Source organism: Salmo trutta, chromosome 21, assembly GCF_901001165.1.
Source record: "Salmo trutta chromosome 21, fSalTru1.1, whole genome shotgun sequence".
In the NCBI taxonomy this organism is placed as follows: domain Eukaryota; kingdom Metazoa; phylum Chordata; class Actinopteri; order Salmoniformes; family Salmonidae; genus Salmo; species Salmo trutta.
This window is the reverse complement of record NC_042977.1, coordinates 46494283-46512613: the sequence shown is the minus strand read 5'-3', so window position 1 is coordinate 46512613 and position 18331 is coordinate 46494283. Positions and strand designations below refer to the sequence as shown.

The 18331-nt window shown below is 43.8% G+C and overlaps 1 protein-coding gene across 2 annotated transcripts in view; it reads right to left on the bottom strand.

Moving 5' to 3' along the window:
• The window catches only part of plcd1b (phospholipase C, delta 1b), a 40565-nt gene extending 23428 nt beyond the window's left edge, over positions 1-17137 (bottom strand). Inside the window, exons 1-2 of one of the 2 annotated variants that reach the window (XM_029705949.1) lie at positions 16848-17137; positions 5099-5257 (exon numbers count right to left, since the gene is read on the bottom strand). In XM_029705949.1, coding sequence (XP_029561809.1) covers positions 5099-5257; positions 16848-16878 — 190 coding nt within the window. In that variant the 5' untranslated portion in view covers positions 16879-17137. Of the gene's footprint in view, positions 1-5098; positions 5258-11880; positions 12208-16847 lie in introns of those variants that run through there. The other variant, XM_029705948.1, reaches the window with a different exon arrangement.
• Between the last annotated feature and the right edge of the window lie 1194 nt (positions 17138-18331).

The following is an 18331-nucleotide window of genomic DNA, read 5'->3' as shown; positions in this document are numbered from 1 at the left end:
AAGAAAAACCCTTGAATGAATAGGTGTGTCCGAAATTGTGACTGGTACTGAATATGTGTGTATGTATGTATATGTGTATTTTTATTTTTTATTTTTTTTTATTTCACCTTTATTTAACCAGGTAGGCAAGTTGAGAACAAGTTCTCATTTACAATTGCGACCTGGCCAAGATAAAGCAAAGCAGTTCGACAACATACAAAAACACAGAGTTACACATGGAGTAAAACAACATACAATCAATGATGCAGAAGAAAAAAAATAAGACTATATACAATGTGAGCAAATGATGTGAGATAATGGAGGTAAAGGCAAAAAAATGCCATGGTGGCAAAGTAAATAAAGTATGGCAAGAAAAAAACACTGGAATGGTAGATTTGTAGTTTGAAGAAAGTTAAAAGTTAAAATATAAATATAAATAATATGGTGCAAAGGAGCAAAATAAATAAAATAAATAAATACAGTAGGGGAAAAGGTAGTAGTTTGGGCTCAATTAAAGATGGGCTATGTACAGGTGCAGAGATCTGTGAGCTGCTCTGATAGCAGGTGCTTAAAGCTAGTGAGGGAGATAAGTGTTTCCAGTTTTAGAGATTTTTGTAGTTCGTTCCAATCATTGGCAGCTGAGAACTGGAAGGAGAGACGACCAAAGGAGGAGTTGGCTTTAGGGGTGACCAGAGAGATATACCTGCTGGAGCGCGTGCTACAGGTGGGTGCTGCTATGGTGACCAGTGAGCGGAGATAAGGGGGGACTTTACCTAGCAGGGTCTTGTAGATGACCTGGAGCCAATGTGTTTGGCGACGATGATGAAGTGAAGGCCAGCCAACGAGAGCATACAGGTCGCAGTGGTGGGTTGTATATGGGGCTTTGGTGACAAAACGGATGGCACTGTGATAGACTGCATCCAGCTTGTTGAGTAGGGTATTGGAGGCTATTTTGTAAATGACATCGCCGAAGTCGAGGATTGGTAGGATGGTCAGTTTTACGAGGGTATGTTTGGCAGCATGAGTGAAGGATGCTTTGTTGCGAAATAGGAAGCTAATTCTAGATTTCACTTTGGATTGGAGATGATTGATGTGAGTCTGGAAGGAGAGTTTACAGTCTAACCAGACACCTAGGTATTTGTAGTTGTCCACAAATTCTAAGTTAGAACCGTCCAGAGAAGTGATGCTGGATGGGCGGGCAGGTGCAGGCAGCGATCGGTTGAAGAGCATACATTTAGTTTTACTTGTGTTTAGGAGCAGTTGGAGACCACGGAAGGAGAGTTGAATGGCATTGAAGCTCGTCTGGAGGGTTGTTAACACAGTGTCCAAAGAAGGGCCAGAAGTATACAGAATGGTGTCGTCTGCGTAGAGGTGGATCAGAGATTCACCAGCAGCAAGAGCGACATCATTTATGTATACAGAGAAAAGAGTTGGCCCAAGAATTGAACCCTGTGGTACCCCCATAGAGACTGCCAGAGGTCCAGACAGTAGGCCCTCCGATTTGACACACTGAACTCTGTCAGAGAAGTAGTTGGTGAACCAGGCGACGCAATCGTTTGAGAAACCAAGGCTACTAAGTCTGCCGATGAGGATGTGGTGATTAACAGAGTCAAAAGCTTTGGCCAGGTCAATGAATACGGCAGCACAGTAATGTTTCTTATCGATGGCGGTTACGATGTCGTTTAGGACCTTGAGCGTGGCTGAGGTGCACCCATGACCAGCTCTGAAACCAGATTGCATAGCGGAGAGGGTGCGGTGGGATTCAAAATAGTCGGTAATCTGTTTGTTGACTTGGCTTTCGAAGACCTTAGAAAGGCAGGGTAGGATGGATATAGGTCTGTAGCAACTTGGGTCAAGAGTGTCACCTCCTTTGAAGAGGGGGATGACAGCAGCTGCTTTCCAATCTATGGGAATCTCAGACGACACGAAAGAGAGGTTGAACAGGCTAGTAATAGGGGTTGCAATAATTTCGGCAGATAATTTTAGAAAGAAAGGGTCCAGATTGTCAAGCCCAGCTGATTTGTAGGGGTCCAGATTTTGCAGCTCTTTCAGAACATCAGCTGAATGGATTTGGGAGAAGGAGAAATGGGGGAGGCTTGGGCGAGTAGCTGTGGGGGGTGCAGTGCTGTTGAATGCAGTAGGGGTAGTTAGGTGGAAAGCATGGCCAGCCGTAGAAAAATGCTTATTGAAATTCTCAATTATAGTGGGCTTATCGGTGGTGACAGAGTTTCCTATCCTCAGTGCAGTGGGCAGTTGGGAGGAGGTGTTCTTATTCTCCATGGACTTTACAATGTCCCAGAACTTTTTAGAGTTGGAGTTGCACGAAGCAAATTTCTGTTTGAAAAAGCTAGCCATGGCGTTTCTAACTGCCTGTGTGTATTGGTTTCTAACTTCCCTAAAAAGTTGCATATCGCGGGGGCAGTTCGATGCTAATGCAGAACGCCACAGGATATTTTTGTGTTGGTTAAGGGCAGTCAGGTCTGGGGAGAACCAAGGGCTATATCTGTTCCTGGTTCTAAATTTCTTGAAAGGGGCATGCTTATTTAAGATGGAGAGGAAGGCATTTTTAAAAAATAACCAGGCATCCTCTACTGACGGGATGAGGTCAATATCCTTCCAGGATACCAGGGCCAGGTCGATTAGAAAGGCTTGCTCGTTGAAATGTTTCAGGGAGCGTTTGACAGTGATGAGTGGAGGTCGTTTGACCGCTGACCCATTACGGGTGCAGGCAATGAGGCAGTGATCGCTGAGATCTTGGTTGAAAACAGCAGAGGTGTAATTAGAGGGCACATTGGTTAGGATGATATCTATGAGGGTGCCAGTGTTTGCGGCTTTGGGGTTGTACCTGGTGGGTTCATTAATAATTTGTGTGAGATTGAGGGCATCAAGCTTGGATTGTAGAATGGCTGGGGTGTTAAGCATGTCCCAGTTTAGGTCGCCTAGTAGCACAAGCTCTGAAGATAGATGGGGGGCAATCAGTTCACATATGGTGTCCAGAGCACAGCTAGGGGCCGAGGGGGGTCTATAGCAGGCGGCAACGGTGAGAGACTTGTTTTTGGAGAGGTGGATTTTTAAAAGTAGAAGTTCAAATTGTTTGGGTACAGACCTGGATAGCAGGACAGAACTCTGCAAGCTATCTCTGCAGTAGATTGCAACACCGCCCCCTTTGGTCGTTCTATCTTGTCTGAAAACGTTGTAGTTAGGGATGAAGATTTCACAGTTTTTGGTGGACTTCCTAAGCCAAGATTCAGACACAGCCAGGACATCCGGGTTGGCAGAGTGTGCTAAAGCAGTGAATAAAACAAACTTAGGGAGGAGGCTTCTAATGTTAACATGCATGAAACCAAGGCTATTACGGTTACAGAAGTCATCAAAAGAGAGCGCCTGGGGAGTAGGTGTGGAGCCAGGCACTGAAGGGCCTGGATTCACCTCTACATCCCCAGCGGAGCAGAGAAGGATAAGTATGAGGGTACGGCTAAAAGCTATAAGAATTGGTCGTCTGTGACGTCCAGAATAGAGAGAAAAAGGAGCAGGTATCTGGGGGCGATAAAATAGCTTCAAGGTATAATGTACAGACAAAGGTATGGTGGGATGTGAGTACAGAGGAGGTAAACCTAGGCATTTAGTGATTATGAGAGAGATATTGTCTCTAGAAATATCATTGAAACCAGAAGATGTCATAGCATGTGTGGGTGGAGGAACTGAGAGGTTGGATAAGGTATAATGAGCAGGGCTAGAGGCTCTACAGTGAAATAAGCCAATAAACACTAACCAGAACAGCAATGGACAAGGCATATTGACATTAAGGAGAGGCATGCTTAGCCGAGTGATCAGAGGGTCCAGTGAGAATCAGACAGCTAGCCGGGCCATAGGTAGCAAGCTGGTGGAAGATGGGAGGGAGGTCTGTTTTTAGCCGCCTCGTGCGTTTCCGTCTGTGGGTTAGTGGGGTTCCGTGTGGAAGGGGGGACCTGTCCAAGTTGGCAAAATAGTTAGTTATAGTGGCCCAAGAAAAGTGTCCGATAGACCTATTCAGATCGCAGCCGAAAAGACAGCTAACGATTATCTGGCCGCAGATGGGCGATCAGGTTACGTCGCGACGGAGGGGCCAGTTGGAACAACTCCCTCGGGCAGATAACGTCGGTGATCCAGTCGTGAAGACCCAATGGGGCTCCGCATCGGCAGTAAAACGGGTCAGGATAGGTGAGTTGTAGCCCAGGAGACACTTCAGCTGGCTAGCTCAGGAGTAGCCCACGAGTGGCTGACGGAATTCTTCAGCTGGCTAGCTAGCTAGCTCCGTAATAGTGTGTGTTAATTCCGAGACCGACGTTGCCAATAGTCACTCAGGTAGCAGCTAGTTAGCTGCAAGATCCAGGTGTAAATGTCCAGAGCCTGCGGTAGAAATCGAGGAAAGGAGAGAGAATAGGTCCGATATGCTCTGGTCTGAGTCGCGCTGTACAAAAACTGGCGATAGCTTTTCGAGCTAATGGATAGCTGAGGACAGCTAACCGTAGCTAGCTGAACTTCAACGTTAGCCAGTGAAAATAGCTAACCTCTGGCTAGCTTCTGTCGTGGAATTCAGATGAGGTAAATAATACTTTCTTTTTTTTTTTTTAATTGATGAGGCGGGTTGCAGGAGAGTGCTTTGAGGTTGAGTGTTTAGAATAAAAAAATGTAAAAAGATAAGTGAAGAAAAAAAATATGTAAATATATATATATATACACGGGACACGACAGGACGTCTGAACTGCTACGCCATCTTGGATCGAATGTATATATATATATATTTGCAAAAAATAGATATGGAGGATTGGAAGTGATGCAGACAATTACATTGATGGAAGCTACAATCTATCTGCAATATTAAAGCTGATCTACCCCCCCCCCCCCCAAGTGTAGATCTAAGTGTCCCCCCTGAGATTAAACCCCCGTTTATTAACCTCTTAAATCCACCCCATCTCCCAATGGACATCATAGAAGAACAGTGAAAACAGAACAGAGAGCCAACAAACTCCTATCCACCACACCCCAACACTAGAGCGACAGACGGTCGGGGAGATGGACAGTCATACACACATGTGGATGGATTGCCACCATGGTGGTTTTCACGGACAGCACTCACAGGTCTGGTTGGACTTGAAGGTCTTCTTGGACTCGCGCCACATGGTCTGGCAGTCCTCCTGTAGCTTGTAGAAGCGGGTCTTCTTCCAGGAGGAAGATCTCACCTTCAGAAGGTCTCCACCCACCAGCAGGAACTGGAGGTCTGTGTTCCCCTCCATACCTGAGGACAGGAGAGACAGTGTCAGGAGGACAGTAGCTACTGTATAGGCAATAAAGGTTATTATTGGAGGTTCACGTCTCCCTCAGGATGGAAAGATATAAAATACAGACTATGAAGACAATAAAGTGATACTGTAAGAAGAAGACTGGATCAATAAAAAATGAATAAATAATGTAGCCTATAAGGGACAGATCGAAATGTACTGGGTGAGAGGGGTGGTCCCTATTGGCCACAGGGGAGGGGAGTGTGTTTTCTATTGGCCACAGGGGAGGGTAGGGTGTTTTCTATTGGCCACATGGGAGGGTAGTGTGTTTTCTATTGGCCACAGGGGAGGGTAGTGTGTTTTCTATTGGCCACAGGGGAGGGTAGTGTGTTTTCTATTGGCCACAGGGGAGGGTAGTGTGTTTTCTATTGGCCACAGGGGAGGGTAGTGTGTTTTCTATTGGCCACAGGGGAGGGTAGTGTGTTTTCTATTGGCCACAGGGGAGGGTAGGGTGGTTTCTATTGGCCACAGGGGAGGGGAGGGTGGTTTTTATTGGCCACAGCGGAGGGGAGGGTGGTTTCTATTGGCCACAGGGGAGGGGAGTGTGTTTTCTATTGGCCACAGAGGAGGGGAGGGTGGTTTCTATTGGCCACAGGGGAGGGGAAGGTGGTCTTTATTGGCCACAGGGGAGGGAGGATGGTTTTTATTGGCCACAGGGGAGGGGAGGGTGGTTTTTATTGGCCACAGGGGAGGGGAGGGTGGTTTTTATTGGCCACAGGGGAGGGGAGGGTGGTTTTTATTGGCCACAGCGGAGGGGAGGGTGGTTTCTATTGGCCACAGGGGAGGGGAGTGTGTTTTCTATTGGCCACAGAGGAGGGGAGGGTGGTTTCTATTGGCCACAGGGGAGGGGAAGGTGGTGTTTATTGGCCACAGGGGAGGGAGGATGGTTTTTATTGGCCACAGGGGAGGGGAGGGTGGTTTTTATTGGCCACAGGGGAGGGGAGGGTGGTTTTTATTGGCCACAGGGGAGGGGAGGGTGGTTTTTATTGGCCACAGGGGAGGGGAGGGTGGTTTTTATTGGCCACAGGGGAGGGGAGGGTGGTTTTATTGGCCACAGGGGAGGGTGGTTTTTATTGGCCACATGGGAGGGGAGGGTGGTTTTTATTGGCCACAGGGGAGGGGAAGGTGGTTTTTATTGGCCACAGGGGAGGGTGTTTTTTATTGGCCACAGAGGGGAGGGTGTTTTTCATTGGCCACAGGGGAGTGGAGGGTGTTTTAATTGGCCACAGGGGAGGGGAGGGTGGTTTTTATTGGCCACAGGGGAGAGGAGGGTGGTTTTTATTGGCCACAGGGGAGAGGAGGGTGTTTTTATTATTGGCCACAGGGGAGGGGAGGGTGGTTTTTATTTTGATCAAACATAAATGTTCACGTTCAAATGCCTCTCCTGTGAAGTAGTTACGTGCGAGATACGCTTAGTGTACCTGAAACAAGTCACATATGGGGGGGCTTGCCTGTTTTGCATGTTATTTTGCCCTTACTGTGTCACATATCAGGTTTCAAACAATGTAAAAAAAATATACACTACCGTTCAAAAGTTTGGGGTCACTTAGAAAGTTCTTTGTTTTTGAAAGAAAAGCAGATTTTTTTTTGTCCATTAAAATAACATCAAATTGATCAGAAATACAGTGTAGACATTGTTAATGTTGTAATGGCCATTGTAGCTGGAAACAGCAGATTTTTTAATGGAATATCTACATAGGCGTACAGAGGTCCATTATCAGCAACCATCAATCCTGTGTTCCAATGTTGTAAAGCACCATACATCCAGAGAATGCCAGACTTTGATGACAAAATTTACCCACAAGGGACCACCGCCCCACCTTCCTGTTCAAGTGAGCACAGCACAACAAGGTGAGTCCAAAAATGTCTTGTATGCTGCTGCATAAATGATATGCCAGGGAGATATGTATACTGTAGCTAAGAAAGTAATACTAAGTGTATGTTGTGTAATAAGATGTTAGTAGCCCATGTGCCTCACCCTAATAATTTGGTCTATTTACCCCTCTTAATTTTGCACATGTATCCTATAACCTGTTTTAGAGAAATGTAATCATTGAATATTGTAAGAGCTTTCATTGTATGCTTATATATATATATATATTTATCCTATGGTTCTGACTTGGTGTACAGGGAGAATACTGTAAGAATGGCCCATGTTCTAAATTCTGTCGCTGTACATTTCAAAAGTGCTAAACAAATAGTTATATTGACTACGTCCATCCTAGCTCACTCATTAATGTCTTAATCGAAATTCCGGATTGCCTCTTATCCACTTATCGTCCCCTTATTCCATAGTTTGTACATATCAATTGTCATTAGAAACCACATTTGTTTAAGCAAGTCAGTCATATCAGCTATGTTCTTTAAAAGGCAATAAATGAGGCTGAATTAACTGTTTCGTTGCCAGACAAGGCTCCGCTGATAGACAGGTGTAGCAGTGGTAAGATGTTGGCACTGCTGTTGGGACAGCTTTATGTAGGCCCTAACAGTTTGTGGGCACCGTTTGTCACCGTTATAGTGCAATTAATGTATTGTTTAGTGTTGTGTAGTGGCTTTGCTGGCATGCATCACACTTTTTTTTGCCCCACCAAGATGTACATGCTATAATCATCACTGCATGTTTCTAATTTTGACAAAGTCGTTTTCATTTCAAGTTAAAGTGTACTGTTAACTAGCTAGCTAACGTTAGCTAGCTGGCTGGCTCGCTAGCTAATGTTATGTGTATGATCTCATTATTCGTATCTCAGAGCCATTTGCCAGTGGTGTAAAGCACTTAAGTAAAAATACTTTAAATTACTACTTAAGTTGTTTTTTTGGGGTATCTGTACTTTACTATTTATATTTTTGACTACTTTTACTTTTACTCCACTACAATCCTAAAGAAAATAACGTACTTTTTACTCCATACATTTTCCCTGAAACCCAAAGGTACTCGTTATATTTTGAATGCTTAGCAGGACAGGAAAATGGTCTAATTCACACACTTGTCAAGAGAACATCTCTGGTCATCCCTACTGCCTCTGATCTGGCAGTAAACACAAATGCTTTGTTTGTAAATGATGTCTGAGTGTTGAACTGTGCCCATGGCTATCCGTAAATAAAAAAAATAAAGAAAATCGTGTCATCTGATTTGCTTAATATAAGAAATTGTGAGGACCGACACTGGGAGATGAGAAACAAGTACAGGGAGTGATCATTTAATGGACAAGAAACAAACAAGGACAGCTTCTGGACAGGGGAAAACATAACGCCATCAATGCTGACACGGGGAACAAACTGAGGAACAAACAGATATTGAAGGGGAAATCAACAAAGTGAAGGGCTCCAGGTGAGTCCAATATTGCGCTTATCCGCGTAATGATGGTGTAACGTCTACTTCCAACTCACACTCTCAAACAAGGTTGAACGCAGCTCACTCTCCAGATCCCTATCACCTGAATTCTGATCACCTGTTCACACTCCTGTATGTCATTATCACACACTATTTAGTTCTGTTCTTTGCACCACATCATTGTGAGGTATTATTTGCTTTGTGACACACTTCTATTCAGAGCTCTGTTTTTCCCGTAATTTAATCCTCCTGTGTATGATAGGTTTTGGCCTGCCTCACTAACGACGCCTTTTGCCTATTCCCTGCCTGTACTTTAGCCTATCGGATTTCCTGTTATCAACCTATTGCCTGATCTCCCGGACGACGTTACTAGCCTTGTCCTTGCCTGTACTGTTGCCTTTTTGGAGTCCCTGTGTATGACCTTCTCCCTGCCCCTGGACCCAGTTACATGCCTCCTCCTGTGGTCCTTTACAAATAAACACCTGCTGCTCCCTGCGCTTGAAAACAGCTATCTGTCTCCCATCGTGTTCATTACAAATGGTGACAGGTGTGCGTAATGATGGGCAGCCTGAGGGGGAGCGGGAGCAGGCGTGACAGAAATGTTAAATTATTTATAGTTCTACTTTTTGATACATTTAAAAACACAAATACTTTTATTAAAGTAGTATTTACTGGATGACTTTCTCCTCTACTTGAGACCTTTTTTTTAAGGTATCTTTACTTTTATTCAAGTATGAAAATTGTGTACTTTTTTCACCACTGCTATTTGCTAGGCTAGTTATTAGCCTAATGTTAGCTAGCTAACATTGAACCTGGTTGGTTAGCTACCTGCAGATTCATGCAGGGTAGTATTGTCGTGAGTTGGGATTATGGTTCATTGTTTAACTAGCTAGCTAGCTACATGTCTTAACAAAAAACGGCACTATGCAAGTATCCATTTCAATAGAAAGTCACTGCGACAACTGTTGATAGACATAGCTGGTAAATTCGCTCTGGCTATCTACTCTGATTTCAGACCACAGGTAAGATAGTCTAGCTAGCTACATTTTCAGATATTACACATTTCTAATTTTGACATAAATTATTTTCATTTCAAGTGAATGTGTACTGTTAGCCAGCTAGCTGAATGGGTGTAGACAAAGAAGAGCTCTCCAGTAGGTACCAAAACCAAAAGGCCATTTTCTCAAAAGTTAAGTTACAAGTTTATCAACTTTCAAAGCAGAAATATTTTCCCATTGTTCCTCAAATGCAGTGTATTATATACCATTTTGTAGCTCTGCGTCTCTGCTTTTATCCAACTTAAAAAAACACAATTTCAAATTTTGGTACATAAGACTGAATCAAGGCGGTCGGTCACATATGTATTTTTTTTCTACTGACAAATCAAATCCATCCATCAATCAATCCAAACTGAGCAGCGACCAATTAATGAATGGAAAGAGGCATCTGTTACAAAGCACCAAATGTTTAATGACATTTTGAGATTGTCAAGACAAGCCTTTGATATTGGTAGGGAGGGTGGTATTTTCTGTTTGTCAACATTGACATAGTCTGTTTATTGTGGTGTTGAAAACACAAACCATGATTTTGAGGTGCCTTAAGCCGCTATGCTTTGTTTATTGGTTGTGTGGTGCATTGGCATAGTAACCTGTTGGTGGAGAATTCGTTGCATATATTTTATATGATTATAAATACAGCATCAAAATTGTGAAAATCTGATTTCCTCTTAGCTGATCATTGTCTGCAGCCGGCCCTGATTGTAGAGTAATGAAACAGGCAGGGAGAGTGATGTAAACAGGCAGGGAGAGTGATGTAAACAGGCAGGGAGAGTGATGTAAACAGGCAGGGAGAGCTTGTCTGTGGTGGTCGGTGAACCCTTAACCTTCTGGCCCTTAGCCCCGTGTGGCATCGACTGTGCCACAAAAGCATGCTGAAGTGGTAAAGTCGTTATATAAACGTTTATAAACATTGCTGGGGCAGCAGGTAGCCTAGTGGTCAGAGCGTTGGGCCAGTAACCGGAAGGTTGCAAGATTGAATCCCCAAGCTGACAAGATAAAAATCTGTCATTCTGCCCCTGAACAAGGACGTTAACCCACTGTTCCTAGGCCGTCGTTGTAAATAATCATTTGTTCTTAACTGACTTGCCTAGTTAAATAAAAACAAGGTTGCTATAGTTCTTTTGGTCGTAAACATTATTTAGGGTTAATTCTATACAGTACAAGGGGAGGGTCATGTGATAATATTTATTGTTGGTGAGGGGTGGTGCATTTTTATTCATAACACCTTGAGTTGGATCAGTCTGTCCCCTAACCTAATTCAAAATGGTTATAGTGAGCTTCCAGTGATCAGATCTTGACGATTTTAGTTGCTTTAGGTTTGTTTAGGTTACTCCACATCATGCCCCCAGACACACCAAGTTTAACTAAATAGATATAATTGTCACTGAAGTTGACAGTTTTGTATTCCGTAATAACCACATGGAAGTAAAAACTATCTGGGGCACTTTATAATAACTCCACGAAATAAAGCATTTGTCATTTATTATTCATTTACTCCAACCATGTGTAATAATATAGGTGCTTATAAACCATTTACTAATCATTAGTTATTAAGCATTTTTGTGTGGCCTCATCAAAAGTGTGAGCTATATAATCTTTATTAATACTGTAGCGACCCTGGTGTATAATCGCGGGAATCGACTTCCGCCACTTGAGCTTGTTTTTATAATGTATTATTAAACAGTAACATGCCAAACAGAAAATTAACAGCCTGGGGGAATCCATTTCAAAAAATAAGAGGAGAGAAAAAAAAAAACACAAATCTTGCTTCAGTGTAATGAAACAGGTAGGGAGTGCGGCCCGAAGCCCCGCGTAAATCGGCTGTGCCACAAAACCATGTTTCAGTGGCAGAGTCGATATCCGCACATATACACCAGGCTCGCTACAATACTATATAACTGTAGGGAGTATGGAAAGAGGGCTATTGAATTTAGATAGTGTAGGGATAGTACTTTTGAATGTTAGATACTCTGAGCCTTTTTACGTTTGTGGCAAATGATAGAAAGACTTAAAAAGGTGTCAATATTGAAAGTCATGCCAGGTTACTACTGCTTCCATACAATCATTGGAAGTGCTATGCCTATTAGGTGACCTGGTGATCATGTGTCGCAGGTACAAACAGCTGTCAAATAGTTGACACAACATCTTACAATATCACAGGTGTTCCCGTGGGTTAGATAAGTAAACTTACCCAACAGTTTCACATTTAAACGCGTAACCTTCTTGCTTTTTTCATTATGAAGTAATTCCTCGGATTTGGTGCGTTTAGGTTGCCTTTGTATGCATTGCATTGTGACGCAAATTCCTTACAAATAGTATCCGTTGTTACAAATAGTATCCGTTGTTACAAATAGTATCCGTTGTTACAAATAGTATCCGTTGTTACAAAACAAAAGTGTCTTGTCAGCGAGAATACGTTTTGAAAGGATCTTTCTTAAAGGGCGTGTACTACTTACTCAAAGGTAAAAGTTCACTAATCATTTAACAGTCAACACCACTCCTCAGTAAAGCGATAGGCAAGAGCTGGTTACGGTAAGGAGAAAGCATCTGTAACGTGTTTTCGCGTTTTCACCGCGTGTACAGTACACTAGAATAACTTTTTTTTTTTAAATCACAATTTAAAAATGCCACTGTGTTACTGTCCTGATACTGGCTGCATATGCTATTAGATGATTATGCTCGGTTTAAATCAGTATAATTTTAACCCAAGTGTCGTGACATATACTAGTATACTAAGTAGCCCTATGCCATCATTCATAACATAAAAAATAAAATATCCAAATGTAAATGTTTATGATCAATATCATAAATGATGGCGAACTATTTATAGGAGTCATACTATAAGAGATGGCATCTGCCAAATGTGATTATTTTCATGATGTATAGCCTGCCTACCTTACCTTACCTTTGCCTGAGACAGCTGTACTTGGATGATATTGATAATGAGACTAGGTTGTCCTCTTGTGGTGAGATTGTAGAAGACATTGTGCGCAGGGCCCGTTCCAGGCATAAACGGACTCAGTTGGGTCTCAATTTAAGAGTTAGAAGAATTGCAGCACTAAAATGTTTTGCCGCGAGGTGGGGGGGGGGCCTCCCTACCAAATTTCACGTAGGGCCCCCCAAAAGGCTAGATTGTATGAAAAGGATATAACCGCCATCATTGCAGGGTATTTTGTCATCTCCTTACAGTTATGAAATGTCTTATTGTTTTGTTGTGTAAAATGACGTTATAACCCTGCCAGCAGCTACTGTAAACAACATGCCATTGAATGGGGAGTATGGTGGGTATCATATGGAAACCAGAGAGTGAGCTACATAATGATTCAGACTGAGACAAACAAGAGTTAAGGTAGATATTTAGCAAGAAGAGGATTGGTTCGCTTCACTCTCAACTGTCTGCCATTTCCCAGCTCAGCTGAATTCAAAATGGTCCACTAACCACTATCCTATACTAGGGATGTGGCAAACGAACCATTTTTCTTAACGTTTAAATGGCCATTTTTTTCTCTCTCGGTTTTCCGCTAAAACGATAAGAACAAATCATAAAATGTCACGTTAATTTACAATGAAGAACATATTATGTATGTTTGACCGCAGGAGCCGGAAAATTAAGTTATCTACTTCCACCCCGTACAGACATAGAAAGCAGCTACAGTAACATGTCTATAGCCACAATTGATAACTTTTCAGACAATAATAATAATAAAAAAGTACCCTTTCAGGTCTGTACCTTTTCAGACAGTAGAATTCTGCTCCGGCGTCAAAATGTTATGTATTTCTTCCCTGACAACAATAAACGTCGTTGATTGATGTGCTGCTATGTTTTTTTTTATGCAGTTTTTATATTGTATGGTAGCTAGATGTGTTTTATTTCTACTAAATGTCTTGGTAAATCACGGTATTTGACAAACATTAAAGTACTTTTTTTTAAGGGGAGAGTGGTCTGACCGCAGCAGTTTGAGATTATTTGATTGACAGTTCTGGTTGCCTAGTGATGGATTTTAGTCCCGTTTCATATAAAAGGCATTTCTTTACAGACAAGTTAAATGTCCGTTCATATGGCCAGACAAGGTTTCGTGTCGGCTTTTGAAAAACCGTAGTGCAGCCTACCCTAACAGACAATCAAACATACCGTAGCGGAGACGCTTTCAAGGGGCCACATCCCAATACGTCTGAAAAGCGTAATGATACAGGCTACCGGTAGCCTTCTGTAATTTCACATGAGGCCAAAAAGAAGAGTAGGCTACCCCGTGATCACAACACTGACCCTAAAAGACATTTGTGCCATGAATAGGCTAGGACATTCTACACGCAACAGACCGAAGACTGATCACACACTATAAAACCTATAAAACGATCCTATAGCCCCTATCCTATAGCCCCTATCCTACAGCCGCTGTCCTATAGCCGCTGTCCTATAGCCGCTGTCCTATAGCCCCTATCCTACAGCCGCTTTCCTATAGCCGCTGTCCTATAGCCCCTATCCTACAGCCGCTGTCCTATAGCCGCTGTCCTATAGCCGCTGTCCTATAGCCCCTATCCTACAGCCGCTGTCCTATAGCCGCTGTCCTATAGCCGCTGTCCTATAGCCCCTATCCTACAGCCGCTGTCCTATAGCCGCTGTCCTATAGCCACTCTCCTATAGCCCCTATCCTACAGCCGCTGTCCTACAGCCGCTGTCCTATAGCCGCTGTCCTATAGCCCCTATCCTACAGCCGCTGTCCTATAGCCCCTATCCTACAGCCGCTGTCCTATAGCCGCTGTCCTATAGCCACTCTCCTATAGCCCCTGTCCTACAGCCGCTGTCCTATAGCCCCTCTCCTATAGCCGCTGTCCTATAGCCGCTGTCCTATAGCCGCTGTCCTATCCTTACATTTAGATAAGGCTATGGATACACCTATCCAATTCAGACCGTCAGAAGTGCCCAGTAGTAGGGGATAGGGGTTAGGGGTCAAACAGAAGTACCCAGCAGTAGGGGCTAGGGGTCAAACAGAAGTAACCAGCAGTAGGGGCTAGGGGTCAAACAGAAGTAACCAGCAGTAGGGGCTAGGGGTCAAACAGAAGTACCCAACAGTAGGGGCTAGGGGTCAAACAGAAGTAACCAGCAGTAGGGGCTAGGGGTCAAACAGAAGTAACCAACAGTAGGGGCTAGGGGTCAAACAGAGGTGCCCAGCAGTAGGGGCTAGGGGTCAAACAGAAGTATCCAGCAGTAGGGGCTAGGGGTCAAACAGAGGTGCCCAGCAGTAGGGGCTAGGGGTCAAACAGAAGTAACCAGCAGTAGGGGCTAGGGGTCAAACAGAAGTAGCCAGCAGTAGGGGCTAGGGGTCAAACAGAGGTGCCCAGCAGTAGGGGCTAGGGGTCAAACAGAAGTAGCCAGCAGTAGGGGCTAGGTATCAAACAGAGGTGCCCAGCAGTAGGGGCTAGGGGTCAAACAGAAGTACCCAACAGTAGGGGCTAGGGGTCAAACAGAAGTAACCAGCAGTAGGGGCTAGGGGTCAAACAGAAGTAGCCAGCAGTAGGGGCTAGGGGTCAAACAGAGGTGCCCAGCAGTAGGGGCTAGGGGTCAAACAGAAGTGCCCAGCAGTAGGGGCTAGGGGTCAAACAGAAGTAACCAGGAGTAGGGGCTAGGGGTCAAACAGAGGTGCCCAGCAGAAGGGGATAGGGGTCAAACAGAAGTAACCAGCAGTAGGGGCTAGGGGTCAAACAGAAGTACCCAGCAGTAGGGGCTGAGGGTCAAACAGAAGTACCCAACAGTAGGGGCTAGGGGTCAAACAGAAGTACCCAGCAGTAGGGGCTGAGGGTCAAACAGAAGTGCCCAGCAGTAGGGGCTAGGGGTCAAACAGAAGTACACAGCAGTAGGGGCTAGGGGTCAAACAGAAGTACCCAGCAGTAGGGGATAGGGGTCAAACAGAAGTACCCAGCAGTAGGGGATAGGGGTCAAACAGAAGTACCCAGCAGTAGGGGATAGGGGTCAAACAGAAGTGCCCAGCAGTAAGGGCTAGGGGTCAAACAGAAGTGCCCAGTAGTAGGGGATAGGGGCTAAGGGTCCATGGACTGGATTGAATATAGGGCATAGAGTCTAGACGGTCCAGACGAAGGCCACACCTTTTGACTACAGGTGGAATGCAATTAAACCAAAACCTCAGACATATCTTTTTTCAAATCCAAGTGTGGCCTCAGAGAAAAGTGGCATTAGTGTTGTTGTGTGGGCAGTTGGTAAAGAATATGGGGGATGATGACGTTCACATTTCATACCCACCCCATGGAACTTATCCCCATGGAACTTATCCCCATGGAACTTATCCCCATGGAACTTATCCCCATGGAATTTATCCCCATGAAACTTATCCCCGTGGAACTTATCCCCATGGAACTTATCCCCATGGAACTTATCCCCATGTAACTTATCCCCATGGAACTTATCCCCATGGAACTTATCCCCATGAAACTTATCCCCATGGAACTTATCCCCATGGAACTTATCCCCATGGAACTTATCCCCGTGGAACTTATCCCCGTGGAACTTATCCCCGTGAAACTTATCCCCGTGGAACTTATCCCCGTGGAACTTATCCCCGTGGAACTTATCCCCGTGGAACTTATCCCCATGGAACTTATCCCCATGGAACTTATCCCCGTGAAACTTATCCCCATGGAACTTATCCCCGTGGAACTTATCCCCGTGGAACTTATCCCCGTGGAACTTATCCCCGTGAAACTTATCCCCATGGAACTTATCCCCATGGAACATATGTATCTATTTGATTTAGATGAGAGCAGTAGGATTGACTGAGATACATACATACATACAGTGCATACATGCATATAGACGACTGAAGCTGGTTATTGAGAAATAGTTGGTGTTGATTCATGTAGGTTATGCCTGTGTATTATATTACCCTATGAGTAACCATTATGACTACCAGCATAATAGCTTCCTGTAATTATACATCGTAAACTAATTGGAATGTCGTTGGTCAAGACCGTCACAATCAACAGTTGTACATTTAAATGAGTAAAACAACGAAAACAAATAAAAACAAATGAAATAAATCCTGTTCATGTTGCTTCAGATGACAAAATGTAACCTTAAAATCGTCTAGATCAATAAATGATTTGATTCATAATAAAACCAACAAAGTTTCTGTAGCTTTTTACCGTGTTTGCCGTTTATCCCATTTGTTTCCATTATGTGAAATTTTCTTGTGCCTACGATAGTATCAGGGAAAGTTATCCGTCCTCTCTGTCCGTCCTCCGAAGGCCACTTTTTTTCACCCCCTGCTCTCTGCCGTGTGCGTAGTTACGCATGCCTCGGATAGCCTAAAATCATTGTTTTTCTTATTCAAAGAGTACAATATAACATCCTCAAAAACATGAACAAAGTAAGGTTAGTTCTGAGTTACTTTTCTTGTGGAAGATTGAAATGCCACTCCTCCTCGCTTGCTGTCAACGAGTGATGTCACTGGCATCATGGACCAGTTTTGGGTTACTCCTTACGATACCATTTTCGTGTGAAGTCAATGCTAAATGCATAACATACTTCAGAGTGACTTCATTGTGAACAAATTCTGTAGAGTCAGAATGTATCAATGTAGATGGATCAGTAAAATAATAACTTTAAGTCAGCTGAGACATAGGTTGAGTTGGGCAGTCAGTGGTAACTGTAAATGTAGCCGACCTACTCAGAATGTCACAGACGACAAATGATTGATAAATGATTCTCTGTTCCCAGAATCACTAACAATCTCTAAAGACAAGTGCTGGCCCTCTGACCCCATTTCCAATGGGAATTATTGGAGGTTCATATTGAATGACTCGCGTTCTCTCACCAATCACAGACATCTTGACCTGAAAGAAGCCAGACCGGTCTCAAAGCATAACCTGAGGCTAATATCCTCCCTGGCTACAGTGGCTGGCAACCGTTTGAAAGAATGTTTAAACAATGGGAAAGGTGGAGCAGGTGACAACCTAGTAAAGTATTTCAAAAGGATATACTTACTGCCTGTTGTTATTGTCCAGTTTAAAGAATAGAGGTTACATCTTTTGTCCAAACAGGATATATTTTAACCATTGGTATGTAATAACGTCATGTTTATTGGTCTGTGGTTAATCCAGACGGTCTGTGGTAAAAGCATGGGAATGTATAGCAAATTGCAGAACAGACAGTATTGATGTATCTATCTTTAACTATACTCTGTATTCAAAGCCTGGCCCATATATATATATATATATTTTTTAACATTTTTGTCATTTAGCAGACACTCTTATCCAAAGCAATTTACATGAGCAATTAGTGTTAAGTGCCTTGCTCAAGGGCACGTCGACAGCTTTTTCCACCTAGTCGGCTCGGGGATTCAAACTAGCAACCTTTCGGTTATTGGTCCAACAGCCTTAACCGCTAGGCTGCCTGCCGCCGTCATGGATGTTGGCAGATGGTTAACCAAAAAAGACAGTGCATCCGCATCACACTTAACTTGATTTGGACCATTGACCCCTGACCCCTGGTCAAGTTATCCATCTGGCTAATAACTCGGCGAGTATGGTTAAAGATGGCACTGGACGAAAGTAAAGGGCTACTCCAGGAGATGTGCTTTAAAGGTTGATTCATATAGGCCTACTCTCTTTTACTGGTGTTCCTACAC